The sequence below is a fragment of the Haemorhous mexicanus genome, chromosome 7, assembly GCF_027477595.1.
Source record: "Haemorhous mexicanus isolate bHaeMex1 chromosome 7, bHaeMex1.pri, whole genome shotgun sequence".
In the NCBI taxonomy this organism is placed as follows: Eukaryota; Metazoa; Chordata; class Aves; order Passeriformes; family Fringillidae; genus Haemorhous; species Haemorhous mexicanus.
In genome coordinates, this window is record NC_082347.1 from 42,699,735 (window position 1) to 42,720,994 (window position 21,260).

Genomic DNA, 21,260 nt, shown 5'->3' on the forward strand with positions numbered 1-21,260 from the left:
TTTGTAGAGTATGAAAAAGCTTTCTGTATGTTAAACAGTCTTGTGGACATCTGGCATGATTGGTTTTAATCTGCTGACTAAAAAGTCAGGATTAAATCTTGCTTTACACCTCTTTGTATTGCGGTCAGTAAAGTGACAGAGCTGCCCTGAAACAATGGCACTACTTATTCCACCCAATATGCCATGTGGTAGATCACCCCCTTTTTCAGCACCACTTCTCTGCGAAGACAATGAAGCATCTGGTGGGGTTTTCCTGTGTCCAGGATATTTTTTGTCAGTAATTTCACTCAGCCGCTCTGCTTAGCTCTCCCTCGGTGCTACTTTTTGAGATGGGGTTTGCCAAATCCAGTGGCAAGAGGTCAGTAGGCCAAAGTGATGAATTTTTATGTGCCTGTTCCTTGTGTTTCTGCTCAGTCATGATTCTTTGCGCGCTGCACTGCCTCTGAAAGGGAGCCACAGTGAGCAATTTGTCCTCCCGGGCTGGGGAGAATGGGGAGGCAGATGAGTTAAAGTGGCGTGTATGACTGCGGACAGAGCTGCGCACAAATGTTTTCTGATGGCAGAACAGAATCCTCCTGTCACTATTCAGTGCGAGAGGGGCTTGGGAGATTTGTAGCCTGTTGGCTTTCGATCAAGTGACAAATGAATTTAACAGCACTTAAAGATACAGCGGAAAGAATAGCACTTCACAAGCCAGCCCCAGCTGCGAGCTCTAAAATGATGCTGCGTTGGCTCTTCTGTACTCACGCGTCTCACATATTTGAATCTTGGTTTGCGTAACGAAAAGAATTTCATTTCAGTTTCAGAAACTCTGTGGAATACACTTTCTAGTTGTTTGTCCCAGTCAGGTCCCATCCCCTCTGAGGGGATCTTTGGTTGTTACAAGCAGGAGGACCCTGGTTGTCTCATTTCTTGCAGAGCTTTCTGTCCTCACTCAGTGGTGCCCTCAGTGATGTGGTCGAACGAGCCAGGGATCAGCATTCACTGCGGGGTTAAATCCTGTTGAATCCCCAGCCAGGGCTGTGAAGTTGCTGTTCCTCCAAGTTGTTCTCTCTCTGATCAGCTGTGCCCCTAGTTGGCCAAGGGCTGTTGGTCCCGAGCCTTGAACCTGCCAGTGGAGACCATGTCCTGGGGGTCCTGAGCATTGCTGTACTGCACAACACTTGACTCTCACTCCATCACAAACCAAGCCAGAAAAACTCAGAGCTGCATTACAGGCTGGCAAATAGAGGCAGTACATAGAATGTGCCACCCTGTTTCGTCTCTCCACACTGACCATTCTACCCCAGAGCTGTTTTTATGTAATGCCAGTCTTCTTTGGGTGTGTACACATGCTGATCTGTCAGTCCATCTTAGCTTTCATCGAGGAGAATATACTAGACCATGGGTACCCACCTTGCACATTATTTTACAAAAATATCCTTCATTCATTTAATCCAAAAATATTAATTTTAATGCGTGAATATGGGCTCCTGGAGATGGGTGACCTGGGTCTTGTTGAAGAAGTACTGGCCTGCTGGTGGGCAGTGTGCCTGGGGGCAGCCCAGCAGCTGAGCTGTGGCCAGGGTGCTGCAGCAGCCAGGCACCTGCACAACCACAGGCCTGGGAGAGGGACAGTTCAGCAATCCCACCTCATGGCTCTCAGAGCTGTCTGAGCATAACCAGACATAAAGGATTATTTGAACTTACGGGCTGCTGGTCTCGTATTCCATTTCAAAAGTGAGTAAAGCAGCAAATGATGGTGAACCAGACAGGGAGTATGACAATGAGAAATGAATGAGATGTGGCAGGATAAAAAGGAGTTGAGTCAAAGAGGCTGGACAAACAAAACAACAGGGGAAAAGTACAGTAAAGAAATGGTTCACATGCTGCATCAGGAAGACATCACCTGGTCAGCAAAGTTTTAGTCTCACCATAACATCATATAGCATGTTTCAGTTAACACACTGAATTTTGCATTCCCAACTTGTTCAGGACTGGAAACCAGATGCAGTGACTTCAGGATTACTTTCCTGTCACATTTGTTTCCTTAGACAGTAAAGTTGACTTGGAGTAGGGTTTTTTTCCATAGAAAACAGTGGAAGAACACGGACATCTCTTCCACTTTGCTGTACATGCCCATGACCATTGTATGAGCTGGAGGGCCTTCATCCATTCTGGCAGGCACATGTCCATCCTGGAGGGCATGTGTCCATCCAGGAGGGCATGTGTCCATCCAGGAGGGCATGTGTCCATCCAGGAGGGCACCCATCCATCCCACTGCTATGCCAAGCCTGAGCTGCTGGCAGCCCACAACACACCTGTGCCTCATGCAAGTCACTTACCTATGCCACGTCTCAAATCCCATCTTTGTTAAGGTACTATGGATTTTTTTGCTGGTTTGCATAATAGGAAGAAGAAAACAGTTTTTTATTTCTTTATTATTTCTAATTTTGTGATTAAAAGTATTCAGTGCCTGCCTCAGGACATCTAGATTTTAGGTACATACATAATTTGATTTCAGAATTGCCCAACACTACATGTTTTGAAAGTCAGCTCCTAATTATACCTGCTGCTGAGAGTCTGCTATGTGGGAGCCAAAGGGTCACTCTCTCCAAAGGTTAAGCCTTGAACTTGAGCTGTGTCACACCATTGATCTTGTAAAAAACTCCCCATTATTTTCAAGGGCAAACTCCTGAATTTACTCTGTTTGGCAGTGCTGGCTGGGAGTGTTTCTGGGCTTGCTGTTCGTTCTGAGGTCAGGTGGGAGCCTGGAGCACTGCCCTGGGCTGGCCATGCCTGTGCTGTGCTGTGTCAGGACATGTGCTCCCTGCAAGCCTTGAGGAGCATGAAGCTGACAGACTCCAGAGACTGCAGACCCCAGTGCTGGAAGTCAAGAAGCACCAAATAATTTTCTTAGGTGTTGGCTTAAATTTTTGCTACTTGATGTTACTGCTGCCACGTTTCATTTCTTGTGGCTGTAAGAAACCATGAAGTTTGGAGGCAGCAGAAACACAAACACCATCAGTGCACACGGAGGCAAATGTTACCACTCAAAGCAAAGGCAATTGCAAGGCATGCAGGGTTCACAGGCTGTTTAGCTTTTAGAATGAAAATAAATAGAGGTTCCTATTCTGCAAGTTAGATAAAAGCAAGTTTACCTATAAGGAGAGAAGCTGCTTCTTACTCTATTTGTCCTGCTTTCAAGAGGGCAGGAGATTTTATGTTTCTCTGCAGAAACAGATTTACATCTCAGATTCTGTGTGCTTCATCAAAGTCTTTGCTGAACAGAAACAATGCACCCAGTCCTCTGCCTGGTCTGCTAGATTGGAAGAATGTAATTGCTCTGAAGGTTTCCAACAAGGAATTTCTCAAGCTGGCATTACTGCACAGCCAAAACAGAAAAAATTATGGAAGATAAGTAACAGAACATCTGACTAGGTCTGAAGAGGGTCACACCTTATGGAACAAGAGACATATGCTGTGTTTATGCAGAGAATTTCCTTAGGAACAGTAGGACTGTCCCAGTTTCTGTAATTAAGAAAAAGCAAACATTTCTCTTTGAGTACACCCTCGGGACTTCTTGACATCACTAGTAATACAAAATTATTTAGAAGCATAGACAGGAGGAGGGAAGGGATTTTTCTGGCAGATTGCTTCCAAGTTCCGATCTTGTGGTGCTGTGAACTTATCTGGATCTATCAAAGTGCTGAATGCATATTATTGATGTCTGATGTCAGCAAGTGAATTTAAACTGAGGCCTTAAAAAGTGAGCAGGGGAGCCCTTTACCTTTGTCCACAGTGACCCTGCACAGTTCTGTGTCCTGATTCACAACAGGTGCCAGACAGCTCCAGGTAAATTGTTTGTGAATCACCATGTAGATGCTTCGCTGAACTCAGGCTTGAGATCATAGTCAGGAAAATGAAACAGGAGAGTGCAAAAAGATGTGCAACCTGACCAGAGAGACAGAGAGAGAAAATAAGAAGGTATTCAGCATGCAGGGGAATATGGAAAAGGAGTTCTAGCCTGATCTGTAAACTTGGAGAATCTGAGAGGTAGAGGCCTTTTGCAATTAATTCAGATTCTTTTCTGAAGAAGAGAATTTAAAAGAGCCATAATTGCCGCCAGCTGTTGGCACAGAGCAAAGCTGCTGAGGCAGAGGCCACAGTCAGGGACTTCAGGGGTCTCTCCAGACCTGGAGAAGGGCAGGCTGTGCCACCAACACATGGCACTGAGCCAGCCACTCTGGCACCAGGCCAGCTGTTCCAGCTGTGAGCCGGCCATTCCAGTGCCCATCCCTGCCCAGGCCAGGGTCTGCAGCAGCCTGCTGTGCTAAGCCTGGCCTACTGCCTGCTGAGCAAACACACACAGGAACCACTGTGCTGCCAGGGATGACTCTGTGGGAGCTGGGTGGTGCTTTGGGCAGTGCCAGGGCCGGGGAGCCACCCTGCCCGCAGGCGAGTGCGCCGTGCTGCCGGACAGGGGCTGTCACCTGGGCTCTTAGGTCACTCAGCACGGTGCCTGAAAAGTTAACAGGAAAGGATTGGCATTGCCTGGTGACTTGCTGTGGAAACCTTGTCATGAATTATCTGTTTCTGGACAAGGAGGTGCTTTTTATGATTAACCTAGTGTTGCTGTGAAATTGAGACAAAAGTAAGGCAGGTTGTTTCCAGCAGGGATCATCTGTTTTAGGGAGGCAGGAGATCTCTGGGACAATGGGAGCATGAGGATAGTGTTTTGGTGCTGACTTTTTGGTCACAGACACCACCCAAAGAAGCATTTTAAAATATCCCAGAATATCCCTGTGCCACAGTTCTGTAGGGGAGCTGCATAGAAGGTACCAGAGCTCCCACAGGCCCCAGGCAGCTCCTGGGCCAGGTGCTCACAGGGGTGGGATTGGTGCTTCTTTAACCTCCCCATGGTTCAGTCAGGTTAAATCAGTCCCGACACGGGCCCTGGCAGCAGGATCACGTCAGTGGTAGTGATGTGCCCTCGGAAGAGGGGCCGTACACAGGGCCCATGAGCAGTGCCACCAGCCAGGGGCAGGGCAGGGGTCTCGCTCTGCGGGCACCGGCACCGCTGCCTCCCCTGGATGCGAGCTGGCTCCTCTGGAAACATCCAAAGAGAAAGTAATTTTATTGGTACTTTACGTGGATTCTCATTAATACTTGTTTGTGTTTGTTCTTTATTCAGCTAACACTTACGTCACTGCTGAGTTCAGTTCCTGCTGCTGGAAAGTGTAGTAGCTGTTCTGGGATATTATTGCTATTTGCTCACAGTTAAAGTTAACACAAGGTAATATGTAGTCTAAAGGATATTTTTTTCAATAGAAGTGTATGTCCTCTCAGACAGGGTTTGGTTGCTGTAACCTCGAGATTGAGCCCTGGGATGCTCTAGATTTTTGCAGCAGCTGTGAAGCCAAAAACCTCTGTGGCTGTAAAAAATTGGCTGTAATAAGCCTCCATTTCAATGGGAAGGTGCAGTTTAAAAAGCACAGTGTTATCTGTCCCATAGCTAAATGCATAACTCCCATTGACTCAGAAAGCTACGTGTAACTTTGTTTTTCTCACTCACAAATTTTAATTCTCTGACAACATTTGACTTGGGGAATTTGCTGCTATTATATTCCCAATATCCAGAAAATCATGTCATCTCCTCACAGGTAAGGAGGAGCCCAGACAAGACAGATGCTTCTGTTAATCCCAAAGTAGCAAATTTTTTACCTTGCTGATTATTTCAAATACAATTTTCATCCAGATTATAATATTTTTTTTTTAATACTATCCTAGTTTAATAAGTGTCAGATTGATTTTGGGTCTTGAGGAGCATTTCAGAAGTATTTCACTTTCATAGTTAGATGATACATGTATGTCTGTCTTTTCTGTTGTTCCAGAATCCACAGAGTATTTAACTGGAAAAAAATTAAATACCTTAAATTTAGTTGATTTGGTTGCTCATGTGCTCAGGACCTTATTTCACTTAGCTCCTGTCAGGAATCTTCAGACTCTGCACTTCTCTCCTAGCCCTCACAGCCACAACCACATCTGTGTTCATCTATGCAGCTTGCTGCAAATTCCAGTGGCAGCTATTGCTGAACTTTTTTATTGTAAAGGAACAATGTATATATTCTATTTTCTCTTCTGTTTTTTTAAGAAGAATTCAAAGTGATGATAAGTCCTGAATATTCAAATAATAGAGAAGAATAAAGCACATCTTTAGCATCAGTGGACAGATGCAGTAGGACAGGCTGAGTCTGTAGGCGTTCAAATACCCCCTTTGGGGGGGTTTCCCTCCCACCCCCCAAAAATTACTGAGGGACTTACAAGCCTGTAATAGCTCACACCTCAGGAGGTGGACTCGGAATCTAAAGTGGAATCAATGAAAAATCAGCTGCAGTTTCCAGCCAAGCAGGAGGCAGCCGTGCAGTCCAGCTGCCCACAGTGTTCCCATATAACCGATATAAAGTGTATGTTATGGACTGTTGTGTGTTTTGTGTATATAACAATTGTTTAATGCCTGTATCCCATGTACTCTAAGTATGAAGAAAGGCAGTCTTACACACTTTGATTTGTGGTGTCCATGGGGGAGCAGAAGGTGTGTTATGCTGTAAATCAACAGTGTAATTCTGAGAATTGCCAAGTTTAGAAGAAGTTCCAGATTTGTCTCTTGTAAATATAAAAACCATTTCCTCCTGGCTTTGTGTAACAGGATGTTGTTATTACATTCCAAGGCCGTTGTCAGGAAAGTTGTTACTATGTTTTGCAATTCAGTACACATAAGTTATCGCAAAGGGCTGTTTCAAAAGTGCTACAAAGCATCTACCTGTGTATAGTATGGGAAAACAGGAATAAGATATGGCTGTGTTTGCTAGGGAAAGGCTGGCTAATGAGCTCTCTCTCAGCTCTAAATACAGCCCTCCTGCAAGCTTTTTAACTAAATCTTGTTTCCAAAGAAAAAAAAGATGGTTTTTTTCAAAAAGAAGTTATGTCGAGTTATGATATCTGATTTCACCTCTTCTGCCCATGTAAAAATATACTTTTGAGGGAATACCCAGCAAGGAACAGTGAGTTTTCATAGCATTTTGATTTTCTTTGCTAGCAACAAAAAATCCCTTCATAAGCAGGCTTGCCTAAAAAGGCACATGGTCCTGAAAGTTTTCTGCTTGGGTGACTACGACTGTGCAGAAATTGAAAGGAGGAGGAAAAAAGGAGTGCCTCCAGCTTGTATAAGAAATGAACCTTTGCCCAATCACTTTTGTTTGTGAATAAGGTAACTTTTTGTGTGTGTGAAATTTGAAAGCAATAAGGTATGTGGGTCCTTTCTCTATATTGGTTCTCAAGAGTCGATCGCAGGGTTTTTCTTTTGGAGCCGGCCTGACGTTGTGAGATAAAGCAGCTCAGGGAAAAAAATGTTCTCAAGCAGATGCCTTTAAGAGACAGAAATCATGAATTTGTTGAATTGCAACCACTCTGGGGGTGGCTACAATGACTTTTTGACAGTGACAGTAACTCTGCCGTGTCTTTTCGAGCCCTTCTTTGGCCCATTCACTCTGGAAAGCTGCTTAAGCGCACTTAAGCGCATTAGCATTTGGATGCTCGGGGACCGTATTGACCCTCATTTGGAAAGTTTAAATGAGTGAAAGATGGAGCGATTTGTTAGAGCTTTTGAAACCAGCTTTAGAGAGCTGCGGGTTTTCCGCTCTGGTTTGTTCGGGTGCTTGTTCTAATCTGGTGTGCTGTTTGAAGGGACCAGACTGATTTGTGACACATGAGCCCAAAGCCTCTTTTTTTGGGCTTGACCCGATTATCTGATCTGTGCTCTGAATTTCAATCACCCGCGTGGAGGGAGCGCGGTTGGGAATGGCTCGCTGCTGGATTACCTCCCTAGCTCCTATGGACACAGATGGCAAAACGGCCTCTGCGTGTCTGAGCAGACAAAGGGCTCATCCCCCTGGCTTGGGTGCGAGGGAGCAGGTAGGAGGTCTGTGCTAAAAAGTAGAAGGTCCCGGAGGTGCAGCTCCCACGAGGGGTTCAGCACGCTACTCCTCCTGCCAGGCAGGGTGGCGTTTAACCAGCCTGTTACCCCTCTTCCCCCAAGGCTTCAGAAAACCACCCGAACTCCTGCAGATCCGATGAAGTACTCGCAGAGCAGCCCGTGCCTGTGCCTGTGGGGCCAGTGCTCCTGGTGCCTCTGAAACCTGTGATTGCACACACCTGCAGCTGTTCTGGTGCCGTGTTCTGGGGTGAACCCAGAGTCAGATGGACGTGGCACTGCTTTGGGGGACGGAGGAAACAGTCGGGAAACATTTGACTGAAATGGACATCAGTTTTTCAGTGAGATGGGGAACCAACACCTGTGTTCATTCACAAACTTGTAAGAAAAATAACAGATTTGTGGGTTTTTGCCAAATCCCATTCAAGTTACTTGTTAAAAATGAAAGCGCTCAACTTGCTGCTTTTCATTTGTACTGTGCCAATAGGCGAGGGCCTTTATCGAGGATCAAATTTTTATCAAATGGGAGCAAAATGTCCATTGGCAGATTGTTCCTGTTCTGGCACTGAGATCCTCAGCTGAGATCTTAATTATTTGGAAGCAGATGGATTTTTGTTTAAATACATGTTTGACATGAATTCCTGGCTTCAGGAGAAGGCGAGAATGGGGAAAGGAGAAGTGAGCTGTAGTTCATGATGTGTCTGGTATACACTGCACCTCTGATAATGAATCCAAATGTAAGTATTTCTGTCTGTGAGAGATAGAAGCACGTAGTAGGATGTGAAAGTCCGTACCACAGAACATATTTATTTTACAAATTAACATTATGCAAAATTAAAACCTTGTCTGGTTTTTGTGAAAAGGAATGGGGTGAGCACCTCATTCCTCGTTACCTCTTTACCTTTTTACTTCTCCCTGACTCAGTTACTTTCTTCACAGAAAACACTTTTCTTAACAACCTCTAGCAAAATATTTCAGGACGGTCTTTGGCGGTATTCATATGCATGGCTGTGCACAGATCCTGTCAGCAGCATGTGCCTCAGCAGCAGCAGCCATGGATGCTGAGCTGCCTCCCAGGTGTGGGGACACATCTGAGTCTTGGAACAGTGCCCGGTTTGAACAATTCCCTCAATTCTGCCTTTGGATTTCCTTGTGGTTCCCAGCAGCCAGGCAGAGGGACACGGGTAGCTGCACAACAGGCAGCAGCCTTGCCCAGGTAGGGAGGCTGCAGAGCACTTAGTGAAATGTGCCCAGTTAAGATGGAGATGCCTCCATTTCAAAGCACTTAACAAAATGAGAGCTTCACTAACTGCTTTGCTAAAAGCTCTAGATTTTTACCTCTTGCCATGCGGTGGAGCCAACTCTTTGAACTGCCCTTTTCATGTTGTTCTCCACTACCTGTGGAACCGGGTCCCAGCCAGGCCAGTGGCCAATGGATCAAGGCCCAACAGTTTAATGGAAATTCATACTGTGCCTGATATAAAGTTGTTCATCTGTGTTCATCTATGTTCATCTGTGCCTGATAAAATGTTGGTTCATAACGTATTTTAGGCACCCAGTCCTCAAAATATCTAGGGACATGATGTCTCTTCTTTAAAAGAGGGAGATGCTATGCAAAGTAAACTGTGAAAATTGCTGTCAGATTGTGTAAGCATTTCTCGGACTTGCAAAGTGTACTTGTAACATGAATCTACAGGCAGATGTTTTTGCAAACAAGGGTTAACTCACAGAACTGTAGTGTCAATGTAGTTATCAGCTCTTAAGAATCAGCACAAAACCTGGTCATTATCTGTAACCAGTGGTTTGGAGGATGTTTGCAAGTAATGTGTGCTACAGCATACAGTGATACCTGTGAAAGAACCTGTCTGCATGGTACAAGCTGAATGACTATTTGCCTTTCCTGATTGATATTTTCTTAATATTGCCTGGTTCTCTTCAAGTGGTAATTCAGTTTATTGTTTCAAGTCTATCATAAGTGGAAGTGACTTAAATTAGCAATGCTTTGTATTTTGACCTACAGCAGATTATATTTGATGGGGGGCATTGAAGATGCATCTGTTGATGATGTTCAGTTAAATCTGGTCTTCTGTTGCATATAAGTTTGTTTCCCTTCCTCCCCTTATGTTTTTCTTAGACACTGTGTGCAAAGGCCACGATGCAGACCATCCGGGCAGCTGACACAAATGAAGTAGTCAAGCTAATATTTCGTGAATCTGATAATGACCGAAAGGTAAACAGCTTAATGCCCTTGGCACCCCTGTGTAAATAGAAACAGTGTTGAATGTTCATTTTCTTTTCTACAAGCATGAATATAGTTGTTCCAAACTGATAATGTAAAGGGAGGGGAGGATATAGATTGTCACACCTAATGCTCAGTTAATTGGATCTGTTTAAGTGATTGCCAGCCAAGCAAATGGGCAAGCTGACAAGGGGCTTTGGACATGTGGAAATGTGTGGTTTTAAAGGGCTGCTTGTCTCTGAAAGGGTCACTGCCAGCAGCTGGGTGTTGAGTTGCTGAGTCCAAGAGCTTTGCTGACATTTCTCCCTATTTTTTTATTTAGGTTATGCTGCAATTAGAAAAGAAGCTCTTTGACTATTTTAATCAAGACGTGTTTAGAGACAACAATGGCACTGCGGTAAGTTCATTGCTACACCCTTTCAAAGGAGTAAGTTGAGAACTCACATACAAATTGCTTTTCTCTAACCAGCTCTTTATCCTTAGCACCCCTCCTGTCTGCAGAATGGGAAGAGATAATTCAGCCAACACAATAACTGCTCCAGATTTCCTCACCACTTAGCCAGTTATTTTGTGTACAGATTCCTAATTTTGGCATGTTTACCTTCTTTTTTATACAAATATATTGTAAATTAAATGTACACAACAATTCACTTTTCTTGTCTGTCCTCTAGTCTGCATTTCTTCAAGCATCCTGTTTTTCTTCCTAGCTCCTCATTGTGCAGCACACAGTAACTTAGGAAAAGCCCTTAAATTCAAAGCCCTTCTGAAAATACCTGGGTCTTGTAAGTGTACAAAAATATACTAGAAACAGAAAAGTAGAATAGCAATCTCAAGCTCTGCAGCAGACTGTCACTGTTTGGACAAGCATGCAGGGCTTCCCAAGAAGATTAAGCAGACAGGGGACACTAACACTCTGATTTGCAATAAGGAATCTGATTTTTATGTGGAGAGGGGCATCATAGTTTCTTTAATGTGATTTTATTTCAAATGGTAGCCACTTCCTTTTGGAAAAGCTGTGTATCACTGCTTGCAGCTTTCTCCATTCACCCAGGGTTCCTAGGGGTTATGTATCCAAGGGAGCACAGAGAGAGCCCTCGAGCCCACCTCCCAGTTTAGCTGCACTCTGAACCAGGCACGCAGTGTGCCCACTCACAGGGCACGTTGCTGCTTGCTGCATGGCTCTCCACCTCTCTCTTCTCCCCTGCCTACAGCTCATTCTCTCACTGCCCGCAGAGAGCCAGGCTGTTGGAGGGCTCTCTGCAGGGCTCTAGGATATGGAGGGCAGCTGAAGCCCTGGTGCCCTCTCTGATTTTAAGTTGGCTTCACCTGGGAGATTGTTCCATGTGAGAATCTGAGATTTCACTCATTTGTTGAGGTCAGAAGAGTTTGATGAGTAAGACCCATGAGGGATGAAGATCTGATTCCCCTTCTAGTCTTTGCTGCTGTCCCACAGCGTGGCTCATGTGTGCTCACTCCAAGAGGAACCTCTGGGGTACCTTCAAATGCAGTTACTGTCAGAGCAGTTTGGGGTTCTTCGGTTTCAATTTACAGGGTGAATGCATCCTCAGGAATGCCTAATATTTCTTTCAATGATGTTTTGCAGTTTTGGGGACATTTAATTCAAAGCAATAAGTCTCCTCCCAATTCCTTTTCCCATATTAATCACATTCCTGTCTCAATTTTTTTTTCTATATGTATAATTATAATAACTTTTCAATTTTTTTTTTAAATAACCCAAGTATTTGTCATTTGTGTTTTCCCCCAGTGCATTCCTGAAGCTGTGTAAAGCTGTTCTTGGTGCTTGTTTGCCTTGTCCTAGTGGTGCTTGATTTGCATACAGGGCTGTGGGGTGTGAAGGTACAGGCAGAATCCCACTTAAACACATTCCATTTCAAAATCAGTAGTCATTTCTTTCATGCATCAAGAAGTGGGAAATCTTCCAGATCAAAAATGGAAGAAAGAGATAAACGATATAATGAGCCATTGGAGATAATCTAATCTTCATGGTCTAGTTAAACACGCAGCACCATGATCACTAAAAACAAACTACCTATCTAAAAGGATAAATGTCTCTGTGCCGAATTCAACCCAAAAAATCCATCGCATCCTTCATCAACCGCCGGGCTTGTACCGGCCTGACAGAAATTTAATTCAAGCTGGCTCCTGAAAATAATTATTGTATTTTAAGAGTAGTAATCATTGGTCGGGACATGATTGAATGTGTCCATGCCTATTGACTTTTTCTATGATTTATAGCTTTGTGCAGTCGATATTCCCATCGAAATTGTATAATTAATTATAAGTGGGGCTGTCAGGTCTGCAGGATGGAGTGCCCTGATGAGTATTTGGGAAGATTAAATTTTCCTTAGCTGTACCAATGCAAGGCTTGGGAATTTTCACAGCGCTGGGGCTGTTGGATAAAGATGTTTTCTGTGTGTTTAGCAACTGCTTTAGATCAAAATCCATTGATTTTTCAGAGGGTATTTTTTTATCAGTGCCGTGTCTCTTCAGTAACATTGGAATGTATACGGATGTGACAAGACCTGACAAATATTTATTATCAACAGGCTACTTTTTCATTGTCCATACACAGTTATTCTTTCCTTTTTACTTTGTAATCAACAAAAAGAATCATAATATATATTTATAAGAATGGTTCTTTTTAATGAAAAATCTGATATAGATTCAAATCACCTATTTAACAGAAATTCAGTTTGAAATGCATACTGTAATCTGTCGGGTCTAATTTTCCCAAACTAATCTGTAGCTTATTCAGATTTAGCTGTAGCTTATTCCAAAGTTGGCTTAGCAATTACCTATATTGATTACCCCAGAGTGCAATGACTGTTCTGTATCATTGTATTTCAGAAACACCCAGTTTTACCCAGTTCTGTGGTGATAGGAAAAAAGAGAAAGCCTATTTGAAAACAGGTGTTGCAATAATGCAGAACTGGTTTATTATTTAATTCCTATGTTCTGAATTGTACGTTGGAGTTGTGGTCCATCCAAGAGACCAGGGTGTGAGTCCATACCCACACAGAGCTGTCCTGTGTGGTACGTGGGGAGGGTGTTGCAGAGGAGCACTGAGAGGTGTGGGCAGGAGGAGGTGCAGCTTGCAGAGTTCTACTTTGGCATCAGACAGGTCCCCGTTAGGTTGTTGCTTTTCAGTTAGCAAAAGCTCAGCATTTCTGACCTTGATGGTAGGACACAGGCTGTGCTGATTGGTTCCATGGTGTCATCCTGCTCTGGGAGCTTGTCCATGAGTGTGGAAAAGCACAAGTAAGGCTTCTCATTTTGGAGTTGTGGACAAATGAGGGTTCTCACACCTTTGCAGAGGCAGCAGCCCCCGAGCAGGAGCCACCACTGTGCCCCCATCTCTCCTCTGTGGTCCTGCTCCTCTTCTGCCCAGCAGGTGCAGAGTGCCCTGGAGCCCTGCTCAGATTTCCTGTGGGGTCTGTGGTGCTGCCCATGCTGCTGAGGTCACCCTGGCTCACCAGCATGTCGCTCACACAAAACACAGGTGTAGCTTTGGATTTCCAGCCCTTAAGTGATAAAAATCAGCCGTGCTGGTGCTTCCAGAAGAGGGGCAGGAAATTCTTGGAATAAACCTACACTTCTATCAGTTTTTTGAAGATGCTTTACTTGTTTGTGATAGATCAGGCTGTAAGTGAGGTTTTTTCCAAAAGGAGCTCCCTATTAATTTCAAAACAATCAAAAGAAAAGCAGCAAGCCAAGAGTAATTATGTAATGAAAAAAAATAATCAGGTTATTGACTTATATCGAAGAACCACAAACTAAATTGTATTTCTTCAGTAGTCAATTAAATAAATATGTAGTAAGAATGTAAAAACCTGTAATGACTACAGAGGAACGATTTAATCATCAGGAACCATTTTATAATCTTTAACTGCAATTAGAAGTGAGGAATGGTACCTACATTCCTGTCTTTCCTATGCTCTGTATTAAGGAATCAATCCAGGCAGAAGCTAATGCACTGTCCTTAGGATTTGGACCACAACTGTGCAGTAAAAGTGATCAGTGAACTAAATTGTCTAAAGAGTGGAACCTGATGATATTCCTGCTAAAATCATGATCTCTTTTTTCTATTGATCTCTGTGGAAGCTGGTGACTAGTAGTGAAGCTGTGCCTGCTCTGGTGGTCCTGCATCCTGCTGTCCCTGCTGTCCCTGGGTCCTGCTGCCCCAGCCCCCCCAGGCCCATCTCCCACAGAAACACAGAGCCCCTGTCCCTCTGTGGTTTGGGCTGCTCAGGGGCAGAAGGATTAGCCCAAGGGTGCTGCTGCATGCAGCTCCAGGATCACCAGAGGGTTCAGAGGGTCCTGCTGGTGTACAGCATTCATTCCAAACCAGAGCCAAGGGTGTTATGCTGAAAAGCCCAGTGATTCCAAGCCTGGATTTTCATGGAATTAAAGTGATTCTGTTTCTTATTTTAATTGTGCAGCAGCTCTCTTGGTGCAGAGGACAAACAGTGAACTCTTATGGAGATTATGTTCTGACTCAGTTTCCCTTCACAGAAAAAATTCTCTTTATTCTGTGAGTGTTCAGCCTCAACTGATATGGTCTGAGAAGAAAGTTATACTGTGCTCCAAGTGCAGATTGAGTTAAAGGTCTTGTTTTCCCTCTGAGAAGTAGTGATTTAAAGTGATGTGTTATCATGCCAGTTCACTTAGAGATATTATTGCAAACAGGACAGGACAACATACTTTTAAATTTTAAGCAATATAGAAATGATACACAAATTGAGCAGAAATATATAGTCCACAAGGGACCTCTGTTAAGATTTTTGTGAGAATGTGTATGCTTATGAAGATTAAGGATCTGGCGTCACTGAAAATGTATTAATCAACAGACAAGATATAGCACAATGCACTCTTCCCAATGGCCTTGGCTCTGACCCTTTTAAAGATAATGGGAATACTGTCCACTAGGAACTAGATTAGGACGATCAAGTGCATTTCATCAGGGTATGACTTGAACCATGATCCCAGAGGTGAAAAGGCAGAGGTTTATCCACTGAGCCAACCAGCCCCTGTCCAGATAAAATCTTGAATATGATGTATAAGGGCAAATTAGGATAGAGAAAGGAAATTGATTGCTTGGGACCATTGCTACCTCAGACTGGTCATAAGGAAATCCTGCCTATCCTGAAACTGCTTCTTTTATTTAACATAGTCTTCTGAGAGGCCTGATTTTCATAAAGTATTAATATGAAAATGGCTTCATGCTCTGCATCTTTATTCAGAAGCAGCATCCTTGTGTTTAGAATTGCATTTGCTTAAATGAGCGATTAGTTGATATGCCACTGGATAAACTGCAAAATAAGAAATGACAGAGGTAGGAAATATTACAAATAAATTGTTCTCACTAGCAAAACATAAATGCAAATCCAGATTGCACAAACAAGTCAATCCACATGTGTTGGGTTAGCTGTTTACTGCAAGCTTCAAATAGATGCATTATTCTTGTGTAAAAGCTGTCCATAGCACAAAGTTACAAATATTATTCCATGATCTTTTCCCCCACTCTGTTCTATACAGCTTCTGGATAATTCAAGTGTACTGTGATGTATTTATTTTTTTAGGCATTGGCTCTTGTTTAAGTCTTGCCCTAAGAATAGGTTCAGCATCTGTATTTGCACTCTGTAATCCAGCCTGTAGTGTGATCTGCTAATGTGCTTTGGCCCTTTTTAACCTGTGTGACATGGGAGGGAATATCCAGGGAGGCAAGGTTTGCACCTGCATTCCAGTCCCCAAGTTATGGATCTCACCATCATCCCTTACAGTTACTGTTTGTGCACACAAGCGCCACGCCACAACTTCCACATCTTGCCCAAAGTCTGTGGCAAGCCAAATAAGAATAGAAGGGTGCTTCATTGTTTTTTCACCATCTCTGTACAGTAGCTCAAGCCTCCCGTGCTGTCCAGGTACCCCTGGTAACCTCCCAGATGAGTGTCTGCGTGCACAAAAGATTCCACAGAGGAAAGCAAGCACTAAGTTTAACTTGAAAAGTTATGCTTGAGGACATTTTCCTGCAAAAGGCACAGCTAGAGATGGGAGTGGGGTGCCCAGCTGTAAGGATGGAGATGGGTTCTGGTCCCTGGTCTGAGGCCTGTCTGTGTATTCTCGTTACATGGGTCTGGGAGGCACAGGCTGCAGTCCTCCTCTCTGCTGCTCCCAGAGCAGCCTCCAGCAGCCCCACACAAGGAGGGGATGAATTGGAATCCCTGCTGGAAGAGCAGCACCTCAGTGTCAGGTGTCTGCAAGTTCCCAGTGACCTTGGGAGATGCCTGACTCCCTGTGAGGGTGGCAGGGGGATCGACTGGAGCTCCCCACACCCCTCAGGGCACACCCAGCATTGATATGCCTCTGTGGTCCTGCTGTTCCCCAAAACATCATGCCAGCCAAGCCTTGGGGAATCCTCAATCCACAGTGGGAGTTTTGCCCGAGTAAGAAACATTTCATAGATGCTCCTCAAGAAAACTTCATTTTTGACCACTCTACAAGTAATACTAAAACTGTATTCTCCATATTTCATGCTTTTGCGAAATTGCAGCTCACAAGTAACTGTTAACAGGAGAGTGCATGGGGGTTTGGACTCCCAAGTGGGACAAACTAATGTTTCTCAGTAACAGATATATTAAGTTTAATGAAATAATCCATGGAGTGTGGCATATTTGCAAGTAGGCTATTCCTAATTAAAGTCTTTAAGTTTTAAAGACAGCATCCACTCAGTCATTCCTGACATTTTGAAGGAGCTTTGTCACAAGCTGTTGTGCACAGTGTATGAATTACTGCAATAATATTTAGTGTCTGTCCCAGCAAAGTTGTGAAAATGGCAATTTGCATGAATACATTTTTCCAGAGTCAACTTTCTTTTAATTTGAGGTAAGCACTGGAATCCCAGGAGAGTGAGCAGCAAAATCCAGTTTTCCCATCAGAAAATGGGGAGTGTGTGCTCAGCTGTGACCAGCTGGTGGTCACAGGGCACAGCCCCTGGCCGGTGGGCCCCACTGCCCTCACACCAGGCTGTGCACTGCGAGCAGGTCCCGCCTGCCGGAGCAGATGTGCGCACAGCTGCTGGCTGTGGGCCCTCTGGCACCTCCCCGGGGCTCCAGGCTCTGCTGGCACAGGGCAGCTGAGGGATGGGGTGCAGTTCACTGCTGCAGGGCAGCGTTTGGGCAGGGAGCCCTTGGGCTGTGGAAGGAGCTTCTGTGGTCACAGACGGCTCACTGCTGCTGCACGAGGGGAAGCCCAGGCTTAATCTGTGTCAGTGCCTTCGGCTTCTTCACTCGTTTATCCTTTACTTACACTGCAGTCTTCTCATGGAGAGCCAACTTCCTAAGTAGTACAGCAGGTTCTGATTTCTGATGTGTTCTTCAAGTAATGAAAGTCTCACAGGGTAAGATCTGGCTTCTCTGCTGCATGTTGCAGAGCAGAGGGGTGGCTGAGCCCTTGGAGCTGTTAGCAGGGGTTTGACTGACAGCTTGTCCATACCAGTCGTGTCAGCCCTCAGTGCCACTAGCACTGTGCTGTGCCTCACCCCCCTAATGCTGAGAACAATCTCTTTGGTGCCATTTCTCTGTGGCCATAAATCCACATTTCTCTGAGTGCCATAGATCCACATTAATGTGGGCCTTGGTGATTTGACAACGCTGCCATTCAGGATATATAGATACGTGCAGAAATATAATATTATACAAAAACAGCATAAGTGGTAAATTTATATTCAATGATTTGGGGTTTTTTTCTGTGAAACATGATTTTAAAGACAGGCAATGAGAGAAAGAATATTAAGATTCAAAATATGTAGTAATATAGATCATTTTACATAGTCTTTGTTAGAGAAAGAAGTAGCTTTAAATCAGGCAGAGTTATGTTTGCCATTTTCATGGATAAGTGGGAAGGATCAGCGTTTCTGCAGGCTTTTACCTGAAGTCAGTAGACTGCTGAATCAGTTTCTAAATAATTTGCTTGGACTGGAAAGATGGATAAAATTACTGCCTTTCCAAAGTCTCTTGGAAAAAAATGTGTGCTCCACAAGGCTGGCAAAGGAGGTTACAGTGACCAGGGTCCACATGTTTTAATTCTCTGAGGTCACTTCTGCATGCTCATCTCCTCTTTTTGGTCTGAAACTTCATTTCCCTTTCACAGCTGTGAATTCTCTTGTGGGCCCTGCGGATGGATTTGATAAATGCTGCTAATATCACCTCCTGATCTAGCAGTGCTCTGACTTTGGTCTGTAGGTCTTGATGAGTAATTGCCGTTGTTCTACTCCAATGACTGAATTAAGTTGCCCTGTTTGAAGGGGTTCATACGTGTATGGGTTTAGCCAAGGTGGCCCGTTGCAGTGTGCCCAGTAGATGCTGACCTTTTACCAGTGCTTTAAATTGAAGCAAGCAGAACCTTGGTTTCTGCAACTGCCTAGACTCTCTTATAACCCTTTGATTACTGTGAAGCTGCATAATGTAGGAATTTAGAATTTTGTGCATTGCTTTCTCCTCCACCCCAGCACATAAATGCATGTTACAGCGCTGCCAAGAAAAAGGGAACAAAAAGTGAGACTCCCTTCAGCAGGTTTTGCAGAATATACAGCACTGTAGAAAACCAGCAGTTCAGATAATTCCCTTAGGAGGTGATGGGCACTGCAGCTGACACAGCCATCAGTCCTGGAAGCTTTTAATTCTCCCCAAAATAAATAGGAAATATCCTTTACTGCACATGCAGTCATTCCTGCACATACTGCATGGCTGCATTCCCAGCAGTGTGGGGTCACAGGGGCTCACAGGCAGTAGCTAACTATTGATACCCTACCTGGAGGGATGGATGGATGGATGGATGGATGGATGGATGGATGGATGGATGGATGGATGGATGGATGGATGGATGGATGGATGGTATTTTCATTCAGGTGCTCATCAAACATTCCTGTTGGGCTGGTCACTGGACATTGTAGAGCAAACATCTTGATGTAATATCATCAACTTGGTGTTGGAGCAGATAAAATGTAGACCTTGCACCATCTTCACTGTTATTTAGGTATAAATACATTGGTGAAACTGAGTTTGGAGGAAAAAACCAGTCTTCTGAAAACTGCCTATGACATATAATTCTGGAATGATCTGCCAGTCACAGCATTTTAAAATCTCTGTGTAATTGCTCCAATTACCACAGCATGTTATGTAACACCTTAAAGATTTGGTTCTTAAAGATGATCTTATTACGAGTAAATTAAATAGAACAATATATTGATTTCTGGCATTTGAACTTTTTTTTTATTATTTTTAAGGCATTTAGACTGACAGACATACTCATGTTTCCTGTTCCAGCAATGACATTATTCACAGTGCTGATTGGTGTACAGTATGGAAATGAGTGAGCAGCTTGTGGTGAAATTGCCATGAAAATAGTATGTTCCAGGTGGGGTTTTTAAAAGACAAAGTTAGATGCTTTAAAAGTAAAGGCATTACCCTGTGAAATTCTGACTGCTCCTCAGTATCATCTTGCCCCTGTTAATTTTCATTCATTTTCTGTCATGCCAGGTTGCTCCAGGCACCCGTGTACCTGTAAAGCAGATGGAATTGACTGATGCCCATGTCAGGCCCTGTGCCTTCTCTTAACTAAAGTTGCTTTTAGGGCAAATGGCATTTGTAATTCATTGTGACAAGGCTTAGTGAACACCTTGCATTTGCATCAAAAGTCTTGTATTTTGAGATTACAGGCTTAAATGAGAATGCAAGTGCTTTTCACACCAAAAAATAATAGTTAAAACATGGTCTTCTACTGAAAAGAATAACTGCAGTTTTCCCAAAATGCACTGTTCAGGTTTTCATCATCTCTTCAGTTCCTCTTGTCACTGCCTGCAGTGCTGCCAGGTAAACACAGAGAGGTTGTGGGGGGGCTCCCTCTGCACACTGTGGACAAGTTTGGACAGAAGGTTACAGGTGCTGTAACACAGTCACTTAATAACTAGGAAAAAATAATTTATAAAAGTGCATTATTATTTAATATATAGCAGGAAGTAAAAGCTTATGCAAATAATCCAGTAAAAATATTTGTCTGTTTTAAATGGCAGGATGAATTCTTCACCATGAGCATTCCCTAAATCCTTCCAGGCACCTAGCTGGGCTTTGGCTTCAGGTTGAAGCTGTCCCTCTACCTGGGGAAACTTGGGAAACTGGCAGCACAGTACACAATGCTGTCTTGTTCCTGTTACCTGCCACCAGTGTCAGCAACTCATCTGCATAGCCCAGACACTGCATACACAACTGCAGCAAACAAACACAGCAGAAACTTATGTGGATGATAATGCACATCCAAATGCTTAGTCCTCTAAACCCCAGGCCTCATTGAGTTTGCAAATATCATCATAGCTAGAAGGATTTGAATGTTTAAAATTTTGAAAATGTGAATTGGTGTGAGAGGACAATGCATCTATTGAACTTCGCCAACCCTTGGGATGCCCATGAGTAATTTATACCATTGTGTTCTGTGGAGCATTGTTCTTTCATTCAGTCCTCCCAGTTTAACACTTCAGAAACAGCCTTTCTCCTGACACTTCCCCTTCCCTACTCTGAGCAGTTTACTTGGAACAGTAGGAAACATGTATAGACATACATTTCAATTAATAGTTTTAACTGGGGATGGCAACTTGTTTTCCTCTCCCAGATTCACATAGGGTGGCTGATATCTCTAAAATGGAGACACATGGAGCAGGAAAGGGATGGTAACATTTGTTTTCTTAGCCAGTGTGTAGGTATTGTGGCAACCAATCTGTTCTGCTTATTGAAATACAGAATCAGAGCCTGGAAACATTCATGGTGATGGAAACATCCATTTATTCTTCAAGTGCATTGAAATTGCTTCAGTTAGACCAGTGAGTGCTGGACCAGCCCAACACTTTTAGTATTGAGTATATTATTAGATACATACTGTAAGGTTCCACACATATTTTGAAATATTTATCTAAACAAATTGAATTCTCAGGCTTTCAATCAGATGTTAAAACAAGCACAAATTGTCGCAGTTATTGGT

General features: G+C 43.7%; 1 protein-coding gene across 2 annotated transcripts in view; it reads left to right on the plus strand.

Annotated features, from left to right (window-relative positions):
• The window catches only part of INPP5A (inositol polyphosphate-5-phosphatase A), a 188,276-nt gene that overhangs the window by 145,681 nt on the left and 21,335 nt on the right, over positions 1 to 21,260 (plus strand). For both annotated transcript variants that reach the window (XM_059852262.1, XM_059852263.1), the window contains exons 10-11: positions 10,107 to 10,202; positions 10,534 to 10,608. In XM_059852262.1, the coding sequence (XP_059708245.1) occupies positions 10,107 to 10,202; positions 10,534 to 10,608 (171 nt within the window). The remainder of the gene's footprint in view (positions 1 to 10,106; positions 10,203 to 10,533; positions 10,609 to 21,260) is intronic.